Source organism: Enhydra lutris, unplaced genomic scaffold (genome assembly GCF_002288905.1).
Source record: "Enhydra lutris kenyoni isolate GAN:26980312 unplaced genomic scaffold, ASM228890v2 scaffoldscaffold9, whole genome shotgun sequence".
NCBI lineage: Eukaryota > Metazoa > Chordata > Mammalia > Carnivora > Mustelidae > Enhydra > Enhydra lutris.
In genome coordinates, this window is record NW_019154093.1 from 10,539,008 (window position 1) to 10,563,718 (window position 24,711).

The window sequence follows — 24,711 nt, forward strand, 5'->3', positions numbered from 1 at the left end:
AGAGAGACACAGCGAGAGAGGGAACACAAGCAGGGGGAGTGAGAGAGGGAGAAGCAGGCTTCCTGCTGAGCAGGGAGTCAAGATGTGGGGCTCGATCCCAGGATCCTAGGATCATGACCTGAATCGAAGGCAGACGCCCAACAACTGAGCCACCCAGGCGCCCTTAGGATGCTTAACCAACTGAGCCCCCTGGTGTCCCAATGCTATCATGTATATTGATTACAGAGCCTACTATGTATAAACTAGACATGGTATATATATATATTTTTTAAGGACTAAAGAGACTCCTAGAAACTTTTTCTTTATTTAACTTCTAATAAAAATATAGACTCTTAACTCAATAAAAAGATAGCAGTGATAGTAATTATCACACAGGAGGAGCTCAACAAATGTCAAAGTCTTTAGTTTTCAAGCCACATCATGACCACCTCCTTCTCTCCTTCTCAGTGTAATCCAACAACTGGCTGAGTTCACTTAATCATCTCACTGGGGCTGGGCCTTTCCTGCCATTCACCCAAATCCAAAACTCCTGATTTGTGGCTCACAATACTTCAGTCATCTTTTATAGAAGTGGAAATGAGATATTTTTAGCCACAGTCAGGGACATAAAACTTCTTTTTTAAGGGATATAGGAAATTCAGGTATTCATTACCAAAAAGATCCTCAAGTATTAAAAAGTGCAATCTGTGCCTCTTTCAAAAATAGAACCTTTTGGGTTGAAAGAAAAAAAATTCCTTCCAAAAATCATCATTACCAGGCACATCAGCCAAACAGGGAGCTAACAAGTCCTGCTGTTTCCATGACAAAGAACACTGAAACTACACCACTGTAAAAAGAAAATCGTGGGGGCTTTCTGCGTAGCACTGCTCAGTCCAGACAGGGACACAGACATAACCCTCCCTCCTGAACTGGGTCCCTACCTGTGCAAAGGCTACTACTGGACATTTCTCTTTAAACACCAGATTTCAGCTCTTTCTCATTCTGCCCTGGGGACCCTTTCTCTTCGGGCTCTTTGTCACTGTCTGGAGAAATACTCTGACTCTCAATGGTAGCAAGAGCATCCAAGTCCAATCTTCTTCTCTTCCTCAGTTGGTGCAAATGGGATTTGGATTTTATATGTGCTAAGACAGAACAAAACAAAAACAACTCATTAGAACTTTCTAGAATCAATCCTAGAAGCATACAAAACTAACTATATAATCCTTTTCTTAACAATAACAGGATCAACACATACTGGTAGAGCTGCGTAGCATTTTTAAGGGAAGGCGAAGTTACATGGCCAGCAAGCTACCATGTAGTCAGTGTATCCTGCTGGGGGCTTTACATCACTAACCCTCACAGCCATCTTGCAGGACAGTATTATTCAGCTCATTTTATACAGGAGGAAACTGAATTTCACCAAGGACTTAGATTTTGTCCAAGGACACACAGCTGGTAAGTTCTTCGGCTCACCTATAGTCCAAAAAGAGACGAAACTTTCGAAAATCAGGGCTCTAGACTCAATTTTCCAGAACGTGGCTTCTTGTTACAGATAGATTACCTTTCAACTCACTCAGCTAAAAAGTTACAAATCCAAATCCTTGTCTATATTGCAGAACAGATGCTCTGTCCCACATCAGACCTAGAGCTGTCCTTGCACTTCTTTCCTGCTCACACAGGTTACCCCTGCTGATCTGACATCCCTCTGCCTGGGTTAGACAAGCCATCTGAATGACTAATCCACAAGGTTCCCATTCTCCAAGCACACAATGCTCCAGAGAGATAACAGGAAGCATTCTTGTCGGCCAATCCTTTTTGAGAGCCCACAGAAGCAGTAAAACTGAAAGGTCACTGTAGCCTGATACCAATTTCTGACCTCTCACCACGAAAACTGTTCCCATCCTCATACTAGCTTCTTTCTACTTTTTCTTTTTCAAGGAGATTTTCTTTGGAAGCCTCTAAAGGTGTAGACAACAAGATTAAATTATCTTTGATATCTATTAAAAACATCATTTTAAGGTTTCAAAGCAAAAAACAAGTAGGAAGAGGTAGAAAAGTTTACTTGGGGGAAAAAAGTCAGCTTTATTCTCCAGCTAGAGCCTAAGGCAAGAAAGGGCTTCTGGCCTGGCTCTCCATGGCAGCAGGAGATGGGAGCAAGGATTTGACAGATGGCACTATAGAAGGGCTCACACAAGCTAAGCTCACAAAGGCTCACAAATGTTGTTTCTTTAAGGCTATCCCTGAAGGACATTCGACAAACTGAACCACTAAGTTTCCTTTAGAAAAAAACAATCAGACACTCTCTTTCTCTTCCCCTTTCATCATTATAAACCAACGACAATCGAGGCTTCTTCTGCTGCTTGGGCAAATCACGCCATCCCCAATCTCTGACAATGGAGTTCATTTTGCCAGCATTACCAGTTAACAGAACTAATTATTCTATTGGTTGGTATGGGGAGAAAACTCTATTTCTAGGAGAATCCCATGCAAGGCAGTGCTCTGAACAGGATTCTAGCCACTGGGTCCCTACAAGCCCTACTGTGCTCAAAAGGAGTGAGCCTTAAAAAAATTTCCAAACAGAATGTAAACTTAAGACTTGGGAGGCCCTGGCCCTTTCTGGGCTTTGACTAGAGGACTGCAAGAACCCGAGAGGGGAGTTCAGTGTGACTCTGTGGCAGAGGTGAATCCAGGCTCTACAATAGTGAAAAAGAGCCTAAGGTCAGGGCCCATGCTGCTTAGTCAGGAGTACCTTTAAAGAAGACATCACCCTTTGGCCACCTCCTTTATACAAGTCTGACTTTCATAGCATCTTTTTTTTTTTAAGATTTTTTTTTTTTAAAGATTTATTTATTTGAAAGACAGAGTGTGTATGCATACATGGGGAAGGGGGTGGGGACAGAGTAACAGCAGAGGGAGAGAATCCCCAAAGCAGACTACCCGCTGAGCACAGTTCATGACCTGAGCTGAAACCAAGAGTTGAACACTTAACCTACTGAGCCACCCAGGTGCCCCTGCTTTCACAGCTTAACACTTTTCATCACAGCTTTAGCAATCACCACCATTTCAATATATTACCTTACAAATTACCAAAGAGACCCCATTTTCAAAGACTGTACTTAGGAGGAGTAACTGAACTCCCCCCACCCTCCCAGCTGTTTCTGCTTCCTTGGTCTCTTGGGTGAGTTGGCTGGTTTCCCTTACAATCTCACCTCATCCACACTGAGTTCTAAACATGAAAGGCCAAGAAATTCCTAGAAGGTAGGATCAGGAAAGTAAAAGGAGCTCTGGAAAGTTAACTGCAGATCTCTCAGTATAAAATATCTACTCTAGGGGCCCCTGGGTGGCTCAGTTTAGTTAAGCGTCTGCCCTCAGCTCAGGTCATGGTCCCAGGGTCCTGGGACTGAGCCCCACCTTGGGGGGGCGGTCCTTGCTCAGTGCAGAGCCTGCTTCTCCCTCTCCCTCTGCCTGCTGTTCCCCCTGCTTGTGCTTGTGCTCTCTCTTCTGTCAGATAAATAAATAAAATCTTAAAAAATAAATAAAATATCTACTCTAGCTGAAGATGGAGCGCATATGATCTTCCTTTGAAATTCAGAATACAAAGATAACTCACCAAAATGGGAAAGTCTCTATGAAATTTGAGTACTTAGGGGCTCTTAGAGGAATCTGGCCGTCCCTTTACAAATAAGCACACTCTAGCATTCAACCCATCGAAGACCTTAAATTTCACAAGGTCACTGTGAATCACCCTTACAGTTCTCCGTGCCCTTCCCAGACTCACCTGCCCATTCACGGTCCCCAATGATGATTCGATCACAGAGGTCACACATGTGGTAACTTCTCTTGTTCTCCATTTCATTGCATGGCATCTTTACTGGAGCAGCTGCAGGCTTGTGGCCCTGAAAGAACAAGGGGGGTGGGGGTGGCAGGGTGGGAGAGAAGCAATCGACTCAGAGAGATTTGGATCTCATTCTCTGATTATTAAGGGAAGTGGGATTTTCCCAAGATTCCTTTTTCTCTTCCCACAGAACAGGTGGACTATAGATAGATTTTATCAACCTTTGTAAATGTGAAAGTAGAAACACAGCCTCCAGAGATCTAAAAGCAGCCAACTCTTCTGCTCTATTCCATGAAAAAGAAAGTTTGGTTTCCTGCCAACAAAGGTGCCAACTAAGGAAAGGTCTCTGAAAGCCAGACAATACGCAGTACTGTGATTAATAATCACCTGGATGAAACTTTGCACGATTTCAAGAGCAGGTTCAAGAACAGACTCTTCCCACTTCGAGACATCAGATACTTCTAAGCCATATACTGGGGGGACACTGGGACCAGGTCCTAATGATGACAAAGAGAAATTGTGAGAAGTCAGCCTCAAAGACCCACTCAATTCTGCTCCCAGGACTCCAAAATCCTCAAAGGAAATAAAAGGGGCCAGAGGAATAAACATTCTGATCATGCCATTCATTCTAGCCAGAAACATGAACCAAACAACTACATACAATCCAAGAATGACCTAGAAGGTTTACTGATCTGTAGCCAACTAGTCTACCTGAATAATCCAGAGACTTCTAGAGATAGGATCTTCCAGATCAGTCAGAAAAACAGAACAGAGTAACAGCTCTAGTGACAACCATGTGGGCTACAATATGAAGATAGCATACCAAAGGAGTAAATAAACTAACAGTTTGAAGTAAATGCCTGCTCTAAGTTGCCTATCATCTTACAGTGATGTTCCTCTTGTGGCGAGAGTTCACACCTTTCTTTAGGAGCAGACACTAGTCTCAGGTTTGTATATATCCCTTCAGCAGTATGGCATTCATGAAACTTGTTGATACCATAAGGATATTCAGGGACTGAGACAGAAGAATATCTATCAATGAGCCACTGTATCTGAGAACTAGAAAGAAGCCTTGACTGAACTAGTTGAGCCCCTTCTTTCAGGAAACAGGTCTAGAGGAGTATTCAAGAAACACCCTTTGGTAAATACTTCTGAATGGAGAGGTGACTAGGGATAGCCTAGAGTAAAGCTACAGGCATTCTGTCCATTGGAGCCAACACTGTTTAGTCTCTGCTGGGAGCTTCCCCTGTCAATGGACACACTAAATTGCCTTCTATAGCTAGGTCAAGTCAGTTGTCTAAAGGCAAAGAGCATCTCCGCATGGACAAAAACATCAAAGTCCTTTGGATGCCAACGGCTGGCAGGTGCTGGCCTTTTGATTGTGCCAACCACAAGTAAGATTCTTCATAAAATGGACTGCGTTGCACCTGCCACCACACGGAAAGGTGAGACTGGGAGGGTGCAGGCAGCATCCACAGCACACCTGGCCTTGGCTAAGCTCTGCACCTGTTTCCAGGCCACTCTATATTTTCCTTTCCCCTCTGAGTCCTTTGTTGGGTTTCTGTGCCCTGTCTAAGCACCTTTCAACAAGTTCTCGGCTCCCAGCTGCTATTTCTGGCTTGGGTCCAAGGCCAAGTTGGGGCGGGGAAGTCCCTCTGGCTTCTTGCCAGAGCCATGTCCCAGCAGACTAGCCCTGGCCAATCACACACAGCTCCTGGTTTACAAGGCAGCTGTGCCTTTCACTCTAGCACCAGGACTGAGCCGGCATACACATGAATGAGGAATGGGCAGATGATGCACTGTGCCATCAATCCCTCCTGACTCAGAGATGGGGGAGTTATTGTGGCTTTACCACAGGGGGAAGTCTCAATTCATTACAAAAAACATCTTTTGTTACAGACTAATTGTTAGCCCTGGGGAGAAGAGAAGCTGCACTAGAAATCTGTAGTAGTGAATTTCAGTTGATACAATTCGATTTCGGTATTAGCTGAAGCCAAGAATTCTCCTATCTGACAGGACATGCAGAGAAAGCAGGGTAAGTAGAAGGAAGTATAAAGAGCCCCTTGGTGCCAGAACTACCCCAGAGATGCCTGGCTGAGAGCGAGTGTGGGAGAAAGAACTTCAGCTATTGGTGGTCAACAACACGGATCGAGATGTTTCTGTTCAGAGACCCTGAAGAGCAGAGGGGAGGCCACAGCTGTCCTTATCTATAACTGAAAGCAGAAATCTAACAGCAAAAGGCAAACAGGAGATGATTCAGAAGCATATTTAAGAAGTGTCCATAAGATAAAGTTGGTGTTTCACTTAATCTCTTTTAAGGTAATCTCCTTTTAGCTTATAACTGCACAATTTCTTACCTGAGGCCCAAAAGCAATGCTGTCTAGCTAAAGTTATGGCTATAGGAAACAAGAAGAGCACTAAAAAGTACAATGTGTGTGTGTGGGGGGGGTGTCAGGCCTGTAATCAATACTGCTTATTCAGCTGGCAGATTTTTGGCAATATATTTAACTTCCTGAAGCCTCCTCTGCCTTATCTGCAAAAATAAAAGAATAACACCTACCTCACAGGCTCAGTAATATATGTATAGCACCAAATTTAGTGTCAATGACACAGTGCTTGCACATATACTAAAAGACACAGAACAAGGTCAAATGAAAGAGAATTTCCTTCCCTGCTCCTTAAAAGTGCTATTCAATTGAAGGCAAAGCTGCAGCACTCGGAAGCACCACGTACCGGAAAGTGAAGGCAACGCTGGGAGCACGGATGTAGGTTTGACTTTTGCAACTGCTCATCTGGTCTATGAACCATTTTCTTTCTTTCTATCTTTACTCTTTCTTTTCTTTTCTTTCTTTTTTTTAAGTAATCTCTACACCCAGCATGGGGCCCAAACTCACGACCCCTGAGATCAAGAGTCACATGCTCTTCCAACTAAGCCAGCCAGATGCCTGAGAACCATGTGAATTAGGAAAGCCTCCCTAAAGAAATCTGACTGCACTTCAGGTACAAAACCTGAAGCTGAAGACACCCTTGAGCACCAACTCTATAGAGGTGTTGCTAGTATGCTCTTACCTGTTTGTAGCTACCACCCGGATGTTCAACCCCTCACTGGAAAGATTTCATTTGTTTTCTGAGACATTACGAAGAAGTATCCTGCACAGTCATTATTGCAGTAGCCCTCTCCCAGATCGGGTCCCCAAAGCTTAGGACAGGTCCAGAAACTAAAGTTCCTTTTCTGGGTGAGCTAAGGATCTATATTCTACTGGAAATGGACCCAGGGGATAAGGAAAAACATGAGACTTACTGCTCAAAAATCGGTTTTTAACCCATCGGTTTTGCTTCCGGGCATATCTCTTAGTCACTTGTTTCAGAGACTCAATACCTGAAAGATAAGGTAGATCTAAGAACCTCTAAGTTCTGACCCAGCCAAAAGGCAAGCCCTCCCAGCCCAGCAGGAGAGAAATCAACCAAAGCAGCACACTGGAGTATACGTGGTAGACAAAAATCTCAGTTCTGAGTTGAAGGCCATTTGGGAGAAGGCCATTTGGGACTCTTCTGACCTCAGCTCTTTCTCAGACCATACCAGCGGTGCACTCTGCGACCCAAGGATGTCCAAGACTAGGTTAGATAGAAGAATTCACACCTTTCTTTAGGAGCTGGTTACTAGTCTCTGGTGTGCATTTTCCCTCAGTGACCAGGTACTCGTGAAATTCCTTGAAGCCAATGGATTGGAAGATACCGTGTTGATAGTCCTGGCTGGGAACAGGAGAGCATCAGCAGATGAGCCACTCCATCTGAAAGGGCTTAGAGAAGATCTAGCTGAGCCATTTCATCTCATAGATGAGAAACTGAGATCCTCAACAGTTACAGATTCTCTAAACTCCTTCTTCCACCACCCCCCACCAGCTCCCTGGTTAGTTCTCTTGAAAATTCATTCCTAGGAATGTCTGACAGATTAGAAAAGTGCAACTGTAACAAGTACACCAGACTGCCTTACAACAAGCCTTGCCAATGCCAGGGACAAAGGCTAATTTACAAGCAGATCCAAAGCCAGTATTACATTTATGGTCTTTTGACTGAAAGCAAGGGAGGGAGAGTGGGTCAAAGAAATGGCCAAATCCTCACCTATTTTCTGCAACTTTCTTCTGATTATAGCGTCTGTGAAAATCTCTTAGTTCATCCAAGAGCCCGGCAGCAAGCATGTCATCCACCCTCTTATCCAAGCGCTCATCTAGAACTTCAATCACATTAGCCCTTCAACCAGCAAGCCTGTTGTAGGTGGCCCACTAGACACTTATATTATGAATGGACAGGCTGCTACAAGAAATACCATTTGTTCAAATGGAAGAAAGGGTTCAGAGTCCAAAGATTGTAGCATAACTCATATTATATATGTCATACTTAAGATCGCACTTCAATAAAAACAGACAAAACGAACCACAGGTCTTATTATATAAAGAGAAAATATACAGTTACAGCTATTAGGAAGGACAAATATTTTATTATGGATGTATATTCATTGTTTACTTTAGAGGTAGCTAAGACACCCCTTGGTTATCCTTCTTACTTTTTTCCATTATATTTGTTACTCTAGCTTCGTGTTCTTTTACATTTAAGAACTTTCAGATGACACCGCGGATAGGAACAAGGAACTTTAATCCAAAGCCATCCTAGGTACATCTTGAACTACTGAGCCAGACAAAGGAGCAAAGAGTCAGGGGTCATAATCATTCAGATGTGATGGTCAAACTTTATTATGACCAAAAGTGGTGATCAGCTTTATTATGAATCAGGTTCCATTATTTTATGCTGAACTGCAATACATGTTTTTATTCACAAAAATTTCATTTAAAAAATTACCTTTTTTGATGAACTTGCATATGAGATCAATTTAACAAACTTTCACCATTTCAACCATGCTCTACATTATCTGCCATTGCTAATGCTCAGCCTGCAGTAACAGTAACCTCTTATTCTATACTCCTAAAAAGTCTGTTTATTAAGGACTCATCACATGTATGCATATCTGACCACTTTGTATTTGTAATTCATCTAATCCTCAATACATATATGTATTATTATTAATACATTAATTCCACTTTACAGAAGAGAAAATTGGGGCACAGGAATGTTAACTAACTTGCCTTGAAACTCACACAGCTAGAAGATGGTGGAACAGGAATCTGAATCCAGGCAGTTTGGCTCAAAGACCATGTTCTTAATCGCTACACTATGCTGCCTGTTCACATACAGACCAGCCCACAGGTTATCCTTAAAAATGGGTATCCCTTCTCTGTGGCCTCAAGGTACTTTCTAGCCTAGCATTTAGCACAATGTAGTAGCTATCTTTGTTTGCTGCACCACTAGACCGGGAGCTCCTAAAAACCAGGCACGGTCTCACATTCATCTCTGAAATCTAAGTAACTATGCAGCATACCGGCACTTCATTGAATGCTTACTGAATGTTAGCTGGATGGAGAAGTTAGTACTATCACAAGGCATTATCATACTTTACCAAAAAAAAAAAAAACCCCACCAAACCATAATCAGGCTAACCATCATACCCATTTCTCAGGTCTGCGGCCTCCACCCAGCCAACCAGGGAGTCAGACCTCCTTCCTCAAAGCCTTCCTTCTCTTTCTCTTCGGACCTTCCCTGGATGGCAGTCTCTTACCCAACCCATCCATCTCCTCTTATCCCATCCTTGGTATCTTATCCTAGTGCCAGGGGCACCTACTTCCCTTTCCAGACAGATAGCTAAGGGAAAGGCACTGTGCCTTAATAAGTTAATGAATCATGGTAATTATAAAATTAAGAGCTAACACTTGTTTAGTGCTTATTAAGACCCACTCATGGTTCTAGGCATTATATATATATATATATATATATATATATATATAAAATAAGCTCTATTTCAGATGGACTCTAAGGCATCAAAGGACTTTTACCTGTCTGGTCAGCATGAAGCCAGAGGATGCAAAGGTTAGGAAACTTCAGAGGGCCTCCAAGGGGACCACCACCTTCCTCTGCATGTTGACGATGAAGAAATTCACTATGAGAGATCCCCGTTTCTTCAAACACTTGCAAGCTCCTAAGTCATTTAAAGGGGTGGGGGAGGGGGAACACACCCATAAAAACCATTAGAAAATACTGATTCTCAAATGAAACAAGGAGAGAGGCTATTTATTACAGAACCACCTCTTTCTCATTTTCACTGTATAAGCTCCTGAAGCCATGAAGGTCTGCGGTTATTCCAATCCTACAGCTACTCGGAAAACAGTCCCAAAGAAAATTTTAGGTCAAGTAAGAATAATACTATTCTTCTAAACATACATTAACTTTTCTAAACTCAGGTTCAAAAACAGCAGGCTTCTTCCACACAAACAGAATGGGACTCACTCACCGTCAGGTAAGCAGTAAAAGAGCTTATTTGGGAGACTGTTACAAGCCAGCAAGTCCAGTCTCGCTGGAACGCCTTTCCCACAGTACAGAAGTATGTCGTATATCCAGCTCATCAACTTTTTTTTACATAGGTCTAGAATTAACGAAGAACACTTCTGATTTGGTCTTCTACTAGCACAAAGACCACTGAAGAAAGAACTCACATACTTACTCTTCAGCCACCTCCACTCTGTCTGCCTCCATTAGTTATGCAGCCCTAGGTAATGCAACTCTCAAATCTACACGCCACCACTCTGCGTGACTGCAACTTATTCATTCAACTTGAAAGTGATCTTTCCCTCCCAACCCAATTCTACTTCCTGAAACCCTAACACAAGAGTAGAGACCCTTGTCTTTCCATACCACTGGTCACTCAAAGAGGACCTATGAGGAAAAATTGTGGTAACAGATAATCTCAATTATCTGGAGGTTAGGAAACAGTCTCAAAATAAAAGAAAAATAAGGGACACCTGGTTGGCTCAGTCAGTTGAGCGCTGGCCTTTAGCTCAGGTTGTGATTCTGGGGTCCTAGGATGGAGCCCTGCATTGGGCTCCCTGTTCTGTGGCAGTCTGCTTCTCCCTCAGCCCCTCCACCCCCACCCCTTGCTTGTGCTCTTTCTCTCTCAAATGAATAAATAAAAACCTTAAAAAAAAAAAAAAAAAAAAGGAAAAGAAAAGAAAGATGAACAAAGTCTTTCAGTCCTCTCCGAAGAAGGGACTCTAGAACGCTTGTTCAGAGGCTACTGATTCTAAGACACAATTCTTGGCACATTACTAGTTTATAAGCAGCAAAATGCAGAGAGGTGATAAGATAAAACTCATTAGTAAAAAGAGAGGATGGGGAGCCTGGGTGGCTCAGTCAGTTAAGCACCATGATCAGGGCATAATCCCAGGGTCCTGGGATTGAGCCCCACATCGGGCTCCCTGCTCAGTGGGTAAGGCAGTGGGGAGCCTCCTTTTCCTCTCCCTCTGTCAGCTCTGCTGCTGCCTCTCCTGCTTGTGCTCTCTCTTGCTCTGACAAATAAATAAATAAAATCTTTTTTAAAAATAAATAAATAAAAAGAGGGTAATAAAGACCAAACTCTAGGGCGCCTGGGTGGCTCGGTGGGTTGAGCTGCTGCCTTCGGCTCAGGTCATGATCTCAGGGTCCTGGGATCGAGTCCCACGTCGGGCTCTCTGCTCAGCAGGGAGCCTGCTTCCCTCCCTCTTTCTGCCTGCCTCTCTGTCTACTTGTGATCTCTCTCTGTCAAATAAATAAATAAAATCTTTAAAAAAAAAATTATAAAGACCAAACTCTAGAATTACATCATAAAACATAAAAATGTTCATCATTAATGTTCTTGTTCTCCAAAAATTTTTGAAATATCTCTATTAAAATATTTTTTAAAATAAAATGTTCGGACACTGGAAGTATAAATTTCATTTATCTAAAATGTGCATTATCACCTGAGGTGACACTGCTCTGAAGGAGGCAAAAATACCTAGACAGTACAATGGTGTGTGACACTCCGAGGTGCAACCATACCCAAAGAAATATTATTCTTTAGTACTACATTCCATGGAGGACAGGGAGGCAGGGAGGCAGAATTAGCACAAAATTTTCTAAAAAGGCTCTGGGTGTATATGGGGTGGTGGGAGACAGTGAAAAAGGATTAAGAAACACTCATCTAGATTATTCATTTGAGTGGACTACTTCATAATCCCTATCAATACCAGATGGTGCTCTAGTATCTAATCTGTGTAATCAACCACCCTTCATCAGATCCTCTACCCCACTTCATTAGATAGGGTTTCACTCCCAACACTGCAGAAGAATAAACTTACCAGACGAGGCTGCAATTTCAAAACAAACCTAAGAAAACATGACCTTATGAGTTCATTCACCACCTCGCTCTTCCCTTCAAGAAAGCCTCCACATGGGAAGGTGAGCTGGTCTATGAGACAGTTTATAAAATCTACCTCCCACTAGGAAAGCTGCTGGGGCAGAATTCAGCATTGCGCCATCAATTATGAAACTCAAATCACAATGTAAACCAACTGCATGCCAAAAAAAATTTATATGAAAACTGTTATACAAGCAAAGATCAAATAGAAAATGAAGCACAATTACCTAGGCCCTAGGGAAAACTCCATTGTATTATACATTTTAAATTAACAACAAAGTTGGGTGCAATTATTTATTGAGGGAGTTGGACCGAGGCAGTACCTCAGGGCCTCGCAACCTGTGAGCTGGGAACATACCAGTCTCCACTAACTGCTATTACCAAACTCCTCTCATTACCCAGGCACACTGAAGAACTGACTGCCCAACTCCAGAGGGACTCAGGCTCAGTGGGCCCAGGCTCTCTTACCTGGCCACTTTGCGCTTGTCATGGGGGTGCAGCTTGGCAGCCATTTCTGGGTCCACTTGGCTTAGGCGTTTGTGGAGGACGTGGCCATTCTCCTTCTCAAGCTCTTTTCGGTCGGTCAATTTCTCGGTGCCCATCTCATGGGGCTATTAAGAAGGTTCAGAAGTAAATTTAATTCAACAGTTCAACAAGTACTGCAACAGTGTATATGTCAGGCACTTTGCTAGGAGTTCGGAACACAGAACAGAGAGAAACCAGAAGGTCCTGCCATAGAGTGAAAGACAGACCGTAGAAAATTCCAATATACTGTGGTAGTGTGGTGAGGCCACAGCACACAAAGGAGGACTTCCTGCTCGGGGAAGTGCTAGGGTACCTGCTTCCTTGTCAGAAGTACAAACACAAACCAGGGCTAACACATCTGTATTAACATATTCAGGAGTCTAGTCTTCTCAGCAAGTGGCCAGGGTGGACCAGGACTGCCCACACATTACAGTCTGCAAAGTCTCACCCTATGCAATAGCATCTCCGTCAGAAGGGTTAGTGTTAGACATCTCACTGATGTACAGATTGTTAAAGCCAAGAAATGCTGAGTCAGACTGATGTACTGTTAACTTACATGAAGATGCTAATTAATTCAGAGGAGCATTTTTCCCACACACGGCCCCTGCCCTCAGGCCACCCTGGAGGAGCACACTTCACATATGGAGGTGGCATTTGCTTCAGAATATTAAGTAAGAAAATTACAGTTGCTGAGTTTAAGAAATAGACAGGAGTCAACCTTCCTCCCACTAAAATTAGCTGGCAAGAAAGAGGAACCCATTTCCTCAGTGACTTACAAGTGAACTAAACATACCTTAGTATTGACAAGAACTTTCCAGAGCAGAGATTCAATGTAATAATTGGTTCCTCCCACGACAATAGGAATTTTGTCTCGGGCAAATATATCTTCAATGTGAATGTTAAGAAAGACATCACAATATTTAATATCAAGAAGAGCATCCTGACTCACTTGGGAAGGAGGTATTAGCAAGAAACCACATTCATTTACTTGTCTGGAGAACAGAGGAGAAAGGGTGGAAACCAAGATGAACTGATATCCGTCTTCACTGTTTCCCATGAGTTCTCAGAAGCATTTCCTATTTGTTCTAGAGGGACTTGCACAAACCATATACAGATGCATGATGGTAATTCCTTCCAGTTCTAGAAATTTCTAGGCCTTGCTGCTAAAATTCAAAGCTTGCTTGGTATTCCAAATCAGTTTAATGAGCACAAGCCCAAGGGCTCTCAGTGAACCAAGTGTTAGCTGCTCAGGAAGCCACCACGGTGACGTCCATCGTGGGACTGCCTTCTGAGATAAAATACAAGTTGGTTTCTCTGTGCTATGGTTCTCAGTCAGAACTGACTGACTCAGTCAGTCCCCATCATTATGTGGTAGTACTGCACATTTCAGCCCCACTTGAGACTCCACCAGATAAACTGAGAAGCAAAGATTCCAAGGACAAATAGATCTCAATTACCAAATCCAACTCTCTGACAACTTATCCAGCCTGTGCTTCAGTTTTCTCACCTGTAAAATTCTCCTGAATTCTAAGGAGCATTAAATGTGACAAGGCACATAAATCCCCTACCACGATGTCTGAAATATTTGCTTTCAATTGAGTAAGCACTGAATTAACTTGAGCCACTATTGTTTTTATATCCCGGCTATTTTGAATTCTTCTCTTTAGAATCCCTGTTGAACAGATAATTATCTGCTTTATGAAGGGCTTTGCTTCTGAGGATAATTGATAAAAAGAGACTTTCAACCTAGACAAAGACTCATTTATGCATTTCTTCCCTTGCCAGCCTATCTGTGGGCACAAAGATAGATGACCTCTTTTCTACCAGAAGCCCACGAACCCCAAGAAGTTGGGGTGGGATGAGAAGAAAGCTGTTACCAATCAAGGATCTTAAAGAAGAAACATTCTTTCTCTATTTGTTGTTGGTGGTTTTTTTTTTTTTTTAAGATTTTTTTTTTATTTATTTATTTGACAGAGAGAGATCACAAGCAGGCAGAGAGGCAGGCAGAGAGAGAGGAAGGGAAGCAGGCTCCCTGCTGAGCAGAGAGCCCGATGGAGGGCTCAATCCCAGGACCCTGAGACCACGACCTGAGCTGAAGGCAGCGGCTTAACCCACTGAGCCACCCAGGCGCCCCCTGTTGGTTTTTTTTTAAAGATTTTATTTATTTGAGAGAGACAGAGGGAAAGAGCGAGAGAGAGACTGGTGAGGGGCAGAGGGAGAAGCAGACTCCTTGCTGAGCAGAGAGCCCAATCCAGGGCTCCATCCCTGGATTCTGGGACCATGACCTAAGCCAAAGGCAGACACTTAAGCGACTGAGCCACTCAGGCACCCCTCTCAATTTGTTTTTTAAAAAGAAAAATACTATATTCCTCCTCTTAAGTACAGGGAGCATACAATTACAGTAAATGTAACATAAATTCAAATATATACTATGATTAACAAAGGGAAAGGGAGCAAGGGAAGTAAAAGGGGAAGGGGAAAATGGTGAGATGCCAGAAAGAGAGAGAGAGTGGAAAAGAGGGAAGGAGATGGGATAGGAGATACTTGGTGGTAAAAGGTTTAACTTGTTTGCCTAATCCATGAAACAACTGTGATCCTGGGCAAAACCTTTCTCTCTGGGCCTCTGTATCTAAACCTTACTTAGCCTGTCAAATCAAGAAGGTGAACTGGATACTTCTTAAGGTATTCAGTTCTGACATTCTGATTTTAGGTTCTTACCTAAACTCAGAAATCTCCAATTCTGTAAGGGATGGGTCATCCCTTACTGCCCTCTGAAAACACCATTTTCTATCAGCTCTTTTTGAACAACCAAATCATCTTAAAGCAACAATATACATTTAGTGATATGTTTTAATATGCCAAGGGCTTTCATATATATTATCTCACCTGATACAACTGTCTCATAAAGCAGGTAAGGCAAGAATTATCTGCCTTTTTAATCTCTGCCTATTTGATAGCAAAAAAATATGATCTCATTATTTTGATTTGCATGGTCTAAACAGCAAGGCTAAAACCCCTTTTTCATGTTTACCATCACTTGTATTTCTTCCTTTGTGAATTACTACTCAGGCCCTTTAAGTATTTTTCATATTGATTCATATGAGTTCTTTATATATTAAGGATATTAACCATTTGCCTTTCCTATGTTACAAACTTTTTTTCCTCTGGCCTGTAGTGTTTTTTAATTTTGTTTATAGTGAGCTAATTTTTTTTAAATTATAAAATATTCAATACAAATAAAAGAACATATGTAAATTATGAAGCTTAATAATAAACATATACTCATGAGCCCAATGTAAAAAAGGAGTATCACCAATTCTTTTGAAGCTTGTATGTATTCACTCCCATCCCAACTCCCTATTTCCCCTCTCTGTGGGGAAACCTGAGATTTGCTATCCTGAATTGTCTGGTTTTCTTATCATTCCCTTGCTTTTCTTTACATTATTCCTTATGTGTATGTAACTCCCTCAAAAATATATTGGTTAGTTTTGCTTGCTTTTTTTTTTTTTTAAGATTTTGTTTATTTATTTACTTATTTATTTGACAGAGAGAGAGAGAGAGAGAGAGAGCGAGCAAGCGAGCATGTGCACGCACAGGCAGGGGGAGCAGTGGAGGGAGAGGGAGAAGTAGGCTCCCCACTGAGCAGTCAGCCAGATGTGGGGCTCGATCCCAAGACCCTGGGATCATGACCTGAGCTGAAGATTCAACTGACTAAGCCACCCAGGCACCCCTGTTTTGCTTGCATTTTAACTTTTATGATAAATGGTATGAATGTATATGGTATGAATGTCTATAATTTCTCACATTTTATTGTTTCTGAGATTCTTCCACATTGACTGCTGCATGTAGGTACAATTTATTCATTTTCACTGCTGAAAAAGTACTTATATGAACAAAGCAAATTTTATACATTCTTCTGTAAGTAAGAATTTAGGTGTTTGTTTTTGCCATTAAAAGCAATGCTGCTATGAATGACATCTATCACCTATCTCACACGCTTGGCAAGGTTACTCTACAGTAGATACCTAGTTCTGGTTGATATATATTCCTGCTGACACAAATTCTTAATTTGAATATACTGGAAGCTAGCTACTTTTGTTTAAAAAAGGCAAGGGGTGCCTAGGTGTACAGTCAGTTGAACATCCATGACTCTTGGTTTTGGCTTAGGTCATGATCTCAGGGTCCTGGGATCAAGCCCCATATAGGACAGGGAGTCTGCTTGGGATTCTCTCTACCTCTTCCTCTGACCCTCCCACTCGTGCTCTCTCTCTCTCAAATAAATAAATCTTACAAAACAACAACAACAGCAACAACAAAAACAGGGGTGCCTGGGTGGTTCAGTCAGTAAGCATCTACCTTCGGCTTGGGTCATGGTCCCAGGGTCCTGGGATTGAGCCCTATGTCGGGCTCTCTGCTCAGCAGGACGCCTGCTCCTCCCTCTCCTCCTGCTTGTGTTCCCTCTCTCACTGGGTCTCTGTCAAATAAATAAAATCTTAAAAAAAAAAAAAAAAAAAAAAAAAAAAACAAAACCCAGAAGGTTATGGAGATGGATGGTAGTGATGGTTGCACGACAATGTGAATGTATTCAATACAACTGAACTGTACACTTAAAAAATGGTTAAGTGGGGGGCGCCTGGGTGGCTCAGTGGGTTAAGCCTCTGCCTTCGGCTCAGGTCATGATCTCAGGGTCCTGGGATCGAGCCCCGCATCGGGCTCTCTGCTCAGCAAGGAGCCTGCTTCCTCCTCTCTCTCTGCCTGCCTCTCTGCCTGCTTGTGATCTCTGTCTGTCAAATAAATAAATAAAATCTTTAAAAAAAAAAAAATGGTTAAGTGGTAAATTTTGTGTGTATTTAACACAGTAAAATAAATGAAAAAATTGAGTTAAAAAAATCCATTAAAGTAACTTCTTTAGAGGGCCGCCTGGGTGGCTCAGTCGTTAGGCGTCTACCTTCGGCTGGGGTCATGGTCCCAGGGTCCTGGGATCGAGCCCCACATCGGGCTCCCTACTCGGTGGGAAGCCTGCTTCTCCCTCTCCCACTCCCCCTACTTGTGTTCCCTCTCTCGCTGTGTCTCTCTATCAAATAAATAAATAAAAATTAAAAAAAGAACTTTTTTAGTAACTGTGTATCTACAGAGTCCTTCCCTACTCGAAAATCACGTAACTACTCAATTATTATCCCATTTGTTTTAAAGTTTTAAAAATACATATATTTAACTCTGAAATCCATCTGCAATTTATGTCATACATAATGAGGTCATGATTTTATTTTTTCCAAAAAGATTAGCTGTCCCAAGAATATTAACTACTGTATTCTCTATTTTTTTTTAAAGATTTTATTTATTTATTTGACACAGAAAGAGAGATCACAAGTAGGCAGAGAGACAGACAGAGAGAGAGGGGAAAGCAGGCTCCCCGCTGAGCAGAGAGCCCGATGTGGGGCTTGATCCCAGGACCCTGAGACCATGACCTGAGCTGAAGGCAGAGGCTTAACCCACTGAGCCACCCAGGCGCCCCTGTATTCTCTATTGTTTTAAATGCCACCTTGATCATAAGATAAATATATATAAACATTTTAATTTGTATCTGAGTTTTCTATTCTGTGTCATAAATTTGCCCAGCATAAGTTCAATACTATTATAATTATGATGAATTTTCCTCATATCTTAATATCTGGCAGTCCAAATTTTTTAAAGCAATCCCTATACCCAGCATGGGGCTTGAGCTCACAAACTGGTGATCGAGAACTACATACTCTACCAACTAAGCCAGCCAGCTACCCCATCTGGAAGCCTGGACAATTAAAACATAAGGACAGGGGCATCTGGATGGCTCAGTGGGTTAAAGCCTCTGCCTTCAGCTCAGGTCATGATCCCAGGGTCCTGGGATCGAGCCCCGCATCGGGCTCTCTGCTCAGCGGGGAGCCTGCTTCCTCCTCTCTCTCTACCTGCCTCTCTGCCTGCTTGTGATTTCTCTCTGTCAAATAAATAAATAAAATCTTTAAAAAAAAAAACAAAAAAACAAAAAAACAAAAAAAAAAAAAACCATAAGGACAGCCCCCCCCCTTATATTATTCTTTCTTCAAAATATATTGGTGTTGAAACTAATAGAACACTATATGTTAACTATACTGGAATTAAATTTAAAAAAATAAATAACAAGGGGCACCTGGGTGGCTCAGCTGGTTAAGCGTCCAACTCGATCTCAGCTCAGGTCTTAATTTCAGGGTTGTGAGTTTAAGCCCTATGTTGGGCTCCATGCTGCGCGTACAATCTACTTAATCAATCAATCAATCAATCAAAGATCACCGATCACAGAAAAAAAAATCTTCTTTTAGCTGTCCTCCCCCACCCAATAATCCCTATTAAATTCTAACTATAACTCCACTATATTTGTAAATTGATTTTGTATCCCCATTTAAAGGGTAGGAAACTGAAGATGAATTGGGTAAATGTTCTACCCAGTAAAATTCACTTGGTCCAAAGAGGCAGTTCTGGGACTAGAACACAGATTTTCTAGTTCCTAAATCAGTGTTCTCTCCATTAAAACAGCTTCTCAAATTTTAATATGCATATAAATCACCTGGGACTCTTGTGAAATGCAGATTCTGATTCAGTAGTTCTGGAGTGAGGCCCAAATTCAGCATTTCTAATAAGCACCCAAGGGATGGCTGGTACTGCAGTCTGACAACACTCTGAAAAGCAAGGGTACTGTATCTTTTGATCCATATAGTTCTGATGGGGGTGCTGCCTACTGGTTCTTCTTAAGTCTTGGCTTAGAAGAAACTGTCACTGAAATGAAAACTTCTTTCTTGGCTTGGACTGCCTGGCACCCACCGAACCTAGTTGCTGTCTTTCCTAAGGATATCAGAGCAGTTGCCTTGTTCCTGAAATCCACAACTGTGTAATTTGTCACGAGAGGATCCACAAAGCTGATCATGTGGTGCTGGCACATTCTCTGCTCTTGGGCAGAAACCTTGTTGGTGATGATGTCTAGGCCTTCATAAACCTAGGGGAAAAAAAATAGGCATGAGAAAGTCACCTGCCTCCTTAAAAGGCACACTTGCCCTCCAGCCAAACACGTGACTGACCCAAAGCCACAGGGTAGATGTGTTCTAAGCCTACGTGTTCAGAGCACAGCAGACCCACAAAAACCTAAGACAAAGGAAGCAGAAGAAAACAGAACATTGACTTTCTTATCAAATAGTAGCTATTAGCTTAGACTTCAAGATAAAAAGTGTATGTAAATCAATGCTCAACTGAGAACTAATTCTTCAAGATTAATTGGAGGTTCTTTAGGCTTAAAAATGGGCAGATTGTTTTATTTATTGTACTTATCACAAGTCTCCAGAAAGGTAACATTTTGCATTGCTCATAGTTCTACTTCAAATGCTTAGGTATTTCTTGGATTTAAATGGCTCTGAGAGATTTTTTAGAATCTTGGCTCCATTTATAGAGAAGTGGCCTATTTACAAAGATACATATAAAACACACACATACACACTTTGAAGTCAGAACCCCTAATACTGCTGTACTCTAATGGAAACATTGTGATCTAACCAAATTACTGCTTCAGGGGGTCAGCACATGCAGTCTAAATACTCAAAGGCAATATCCTGTCTGTAAGCTCTTGATCTGCCAATTCAACTAAAAAGTTCAAATGTACTTCTAAATGCAAGGTCTCAGATGGAGAACAGATCTGAAAATACTAGTTTAGAAATAGGGATGAATGCTTTGAGATTAAATGTTCTCTCTGTAATCACTGATTCTACAAGGGAGCATTGAATGAACAAATAATAAGTTCCATAGAGCCCACAAAGATGTTAAAAGCATTTTTTATCTCACATTTCCCTTTACTTACATGAGTGTCGATTAAGTACAGTACAGTATAATGGTTAGGAGGAAGGACGCTGGCGCCAGGCTGCCTCAGATCAATTCCTAGCTCTGCCGCTTCCCAGTTCTTTGTACTTATGGAGTAGTCAGTTACTAACCTCTCTCTACCTCAATCCCTCATCAGTAAATGAGGATAACAGTATCTATCTCATGGGGTTGTTGTGTGGATTAAGTGAGTTAATACATGCAAAGCACTTAGTTTTTGCCTACCACACTGCATACACTATACAGGATCATTACGTAACTACCTGTATTACAACCACTACTACTATCACAACGCAAGGAGAATGGGAAATAAGTTTAATGTCATTATCACTCTGAAGCTTCTATGCTCTTAATGACCACGGTTATTTACCCAACAAGAATATAAGCTATCTTCAAGTAAAAGAAAATTGTTAATTAGTAAAATAGTGCACAGAAGAAATATAAAGAGCCATAGGGAAAGAACCAGCTCTGCCTTTAACTCATTTAATCTGCACTTGACAACAGACTTGCATTCTCACACCCGAAAACTGATGGAATCTTAAATCACAGGGTGTTTTTTTTTTTTTTTGTACATCTTGAATAAGATGTCCTCCTAACATTATAAAGTTCTGTAGCACATACTGTACATTGCAGTCTTCCGCACAAATTTAAAAAATTAAAGGAAGGAAAGGAGTTAATAATTGCGTGTTATGGGTGCCTAAGTGGCTCAGTTGGTTAAGTGTCTGCCTTCAGCTCAGGTCACAATCCCAGGGTCCCGGGATCGAATACCATGTCGGGCTCCCTGCTCCATAGGGAGTCTGCTTCTGTCTCTGCCCCTGATCCCACTCATTCTTTCAATTTCTCTCTCAAATAAATATGTAAAATCTTAAAATTTAAAAAAAAGGAAAAGGCATAGTTGAAAATGCCCAGTTACCATTCCCCACCTCCAAAAAGCCAAAATGTAAATATCTCTACCAGTAAATCCTATCAGATATATACATTTGTAGATAAAATTTCATCCTGAGTCCTGCCTTTATGTGTATCTTCTAGAACTCCTAAAAATGGTAAGTTTAAATAAACACATTAACATAAATCAAACAGAAGGTAAGCCCAGAACAAGGCTCACCTTATTTATTAAAGGAAGTGGCCTACTGTACTGTTTATGGTATATACAAATGCCAACAAATAATAGAAAGAAGGAAAATTAATGGTTTAAAGAAGAAAGGAGTATTAAAACTAGACGTCTTGCTCACAGAGTTAACAAAAACTCTAATACACACAAAAGTACTACATCTTGGTTACCAGTGTAAATTGTTCTCTTTGAGTGATTTGTCAACTTTTCATTTCCCATACCACTGAATTAAAAGAAACTGGGCATAAAGATATGGGTGATACTAAGTGGATAACTGATGATAAAAGGATTGTTTATTTTTAGGTATCATATGGTTTTATAGTTATGTTAAAAAAAAAAAAAAAGGAGTCCTTAACTTTGAGGTATACACTATACTGAGGTACACATGAATGAAAATATTTTTTTAAAGAAATTAGAACCAATCCAAGGTTATGTCTATAATAATGTTGTTTCAGTCTTCCATTCTAATATGACTTCTTTCAATAGTTACTGATGTGCTGTTATAGTTGAGCTTACAAATGACTGCAACTTGTGATCACAGCTACTGTATATTTTTTCATTTTACCCATGAATAAATTTTTCAAAAGATTTTATTTATTTATTTGTCAGAGAGAGAGAGAGAGAGCACAAACAGGGGTAGCAGCAGGCAGCACAGGCAGAAAGAGAAGCAGGCTCCACACTGAGCTAGGAGCCCGATGCGGATTCGATCCCAGGACCCTAAGATAATGATCTGAGCCAAAGGCAGATGCTTAACAACTGAGCCACCCAGGCGTCCCCCATGAATAAATTTTTAATAAGCAAGAAGGCAAGGGTAGGTGAAGGGCATATGTAAAGTACATCTATATCTGCACTGCATGAGAGCAAGAATGATGCTACAAAGAAATTTGTTAATAATGACACAGGAATTATGATCACTGGCTGGCTCAATCGGTAGAGCATCTAACTCCTTTTTTTTTTTTCCATTCATTTAGCCAAGACATAGTACATCATTAGTTTTTGATGTAGTATTCACTGATGCATTAGTTGCATATAACACTCAGTGCTCATCACATCATGTGCCCTCCTTAATGCTAATCACCCACTTACCCTACCCCCCACACCCACATCCCCTTCTACAACCCTCAATTTCCCAGAGTCAACAGTCTCTCATGGTTTGTCTCCCTGTCTAATTTCTTCCCATTCAGTTTTTCATCCCTTCTCCTGTGGTCCTCTGCACTATTTCTTATATTCCATATATAAGTGAAACCATATGATGATTGTCCTCTGACTGACGAGCACCTGACTCTTTTGGGATGGTGGGTTCAAGCCCCATGTTGGGTGTAGAGATTACTTTAGGAAAAAAAAAAAGGAATTATGATCACTGAATGAAAGGCAGAACAATGGTGCAAGTAAAATTTGCAGTAACATTCATAACATTAAAATTTTATGGTTATAGGGGCACCTGGGTGGCTCAGTCAGTCGAGCAACCGACTCTTGATTTTGGCTCAGGTCATGATCTCAGGATCCTGGGATCAAGCCTCATGTTGGGCTCTGTGCTCAGTGGGGAGTCTGCTTGAGGATTCTCTCTCCCTCTCCCTCTGCCCCTCCCCTTGCTCTCACATTCTCTCTCTCTCTCAAATAAATAAATCTTTTAAAAAATTTATGTTTATTTCCTGCTTTTCACAATAGGGGTAAAAAAGTATATGAAGACTGGGACCCATGTTCCGATAATGGGGTAGGAAGCGCAAACTAACTGAAATAAGATCAGTCAAGTGTTCCTAACTACTGAAGTGAGGTGAGACGCACAGCAGTGCGACTAGCATTCACTCTATCTTTTTATATGCTGGAAATTTTCCCTAGCAAAAAGTTACTTTTAAAAAATTTGGGTGCACTTCATACCCACTAAGATGGCTACTGTCAAAAAACAAAATAATAATTGTTGGTGCAGATCTAGAGACATTACAACCCCTGTGCTTTGCTGGTGGGAATATAAAATGATGCAGCTATGGATGGAAAACAGTACAATGATTCATCAAAACATAAAAAATAGTGGGGTGCCTGGCTGACTCAGTCTGTAGAGCATGTGACTCTTGATCTCAAGGTTGTGAGTTCAAGCCCCATAAAAATATAAAAAATAGGGGCACCTGGGTGGCTCAGTCAGTTGAAGTGTCTGCCTTCAGCTCGGGTCATGGTCCTGGGGTCCTGGGATCGAGTTCCGTATCAGGCTCCCTGCTCCACGGGGAGCCTGCTTCTCCCTCTTCCTCTCTCTCTCTCTCTGTCTCTCATAAATAAATAATTTATATATATACAAATAAAATAGAATCACTATATGATCCAGTACTCCACTTCTGGGTACAAACCCAAAAGAACTGAAAGCAGGGAGCTGAACAGATATTTATGCACCCATGTTCATAGCAGCATTATTCACAGAAGCCAAAGGTGGAAGCAATCCATGTTCATCATGAATGAATGGATAAACAAAATGTGCTGTATACATATAATGGAAAATTATTCAGCCTTAAAAAGGAAGGAAATTCTGACACATACTACAACACGGAAGAACCTTGAAGACATCATACTAAGTGAAATAACCCAGAAACAAAAAGACAAATATTATAGAATTCTACTTATATGACATAACTAGTTAAATTCTAAGGCAGAAAGTAGAATGGTGGTTGCCAGGCGCTGGGGCAGAGAAGAATGGGGACGTATAAAACAGGTACAGAATTTCACTTTGGGAAGACCAAAAAAGTTCTTGAGATGGAGGGTGATGATGGTTGAAGACAATGTAAATGTGCGTAATGTATGGTAAAACAGTAAATTTTATGACATGTATATTTTACCACATATAGTTTACCATAACAAAAGACTTGGAAGACAGAGTTTTTGGTATAATAAGAAACCAGCGAATATTAGCAATGAAATGAAATTTTCAAAACTTTGTTGAATTTTTCAATTCTTTTTCTTTTTAATTTTTTTTAAGAGGTTTTATTTGTTTATTTGAGAGAGACGAAGAGTGCATGAGCAGGGGGAGCAGGAAAGGGAGAGGGAGAAGCAGACTACCCGCCTGAGCAGGGAGCCCTATTC

General features: G+C 41.4%; 1 protein-coding gene across 4 annotated transcripts in view; it reads right to left on the reverse strand.

The window, feature by feature from the left end:
• Nucleotides 1-285: 285 nt before the first annotated feature.
• Nucleotides 286-24,711, reverse strand: part of LOC111143466 (tRNA isopentenyltransferase 1) — a 48,109-nt gene continuing 23,683 nt past the window's right edge. For 2 of the 4 annotated variants that reach the window (XM_022497223.1, XM_022497226.1), the window contains exons 2-11: nucleotides 19,525-19,665; nucleotides 13,453-13,551; nucleotides 12,603-12,745; nucleotides 9,760-9,902; nucleotides 7,937-8,048; nucleotides 7,455-7,567; nucleotides 7,116-7,193; nucleotides 4,202-4,311; nucleotides 3,758-3,875; nucleotides 286-1,121 (exon numbers count right to left, since the gene is read on the reverse strand). In XM_022497223.1, the coding sequence (XP_022352931.1) occupies nucleotides 952-1,121; nucleotides 3,758-3,875; nucleotides 4,202-4,311; nucleotides 7,116-7,193; nucleotides 7,455-7,567; nucleotides 7,937-8,048; nucleotides 9,760-9,902; nucleotides 12,603-12,745; nucleotides 13,453-13,551; nucleotides 19,525-19,665 (1,227 nt within the window). In that variant the 3' untranslated portion in view covers nucleotides 286-951. The remainder of the gene's footprint in view (nucleotides 1,122-3,757; nucleotides 3,876-4,201; nucleotides 4,312-7,115; nucleotides 7,194-7,454; nucleotides 7,568-7,936; nucleotides 8,049-9,759; nucleotides 9,903-12,602; nucleotides 12,746-13,452; nucleotides 13,552-19,524; nucleotides 19,666-24,711) is intronic. The other 2 variants (XM_022497225.1, XM_022497227.1) reach the window with 2 other exon arrangements.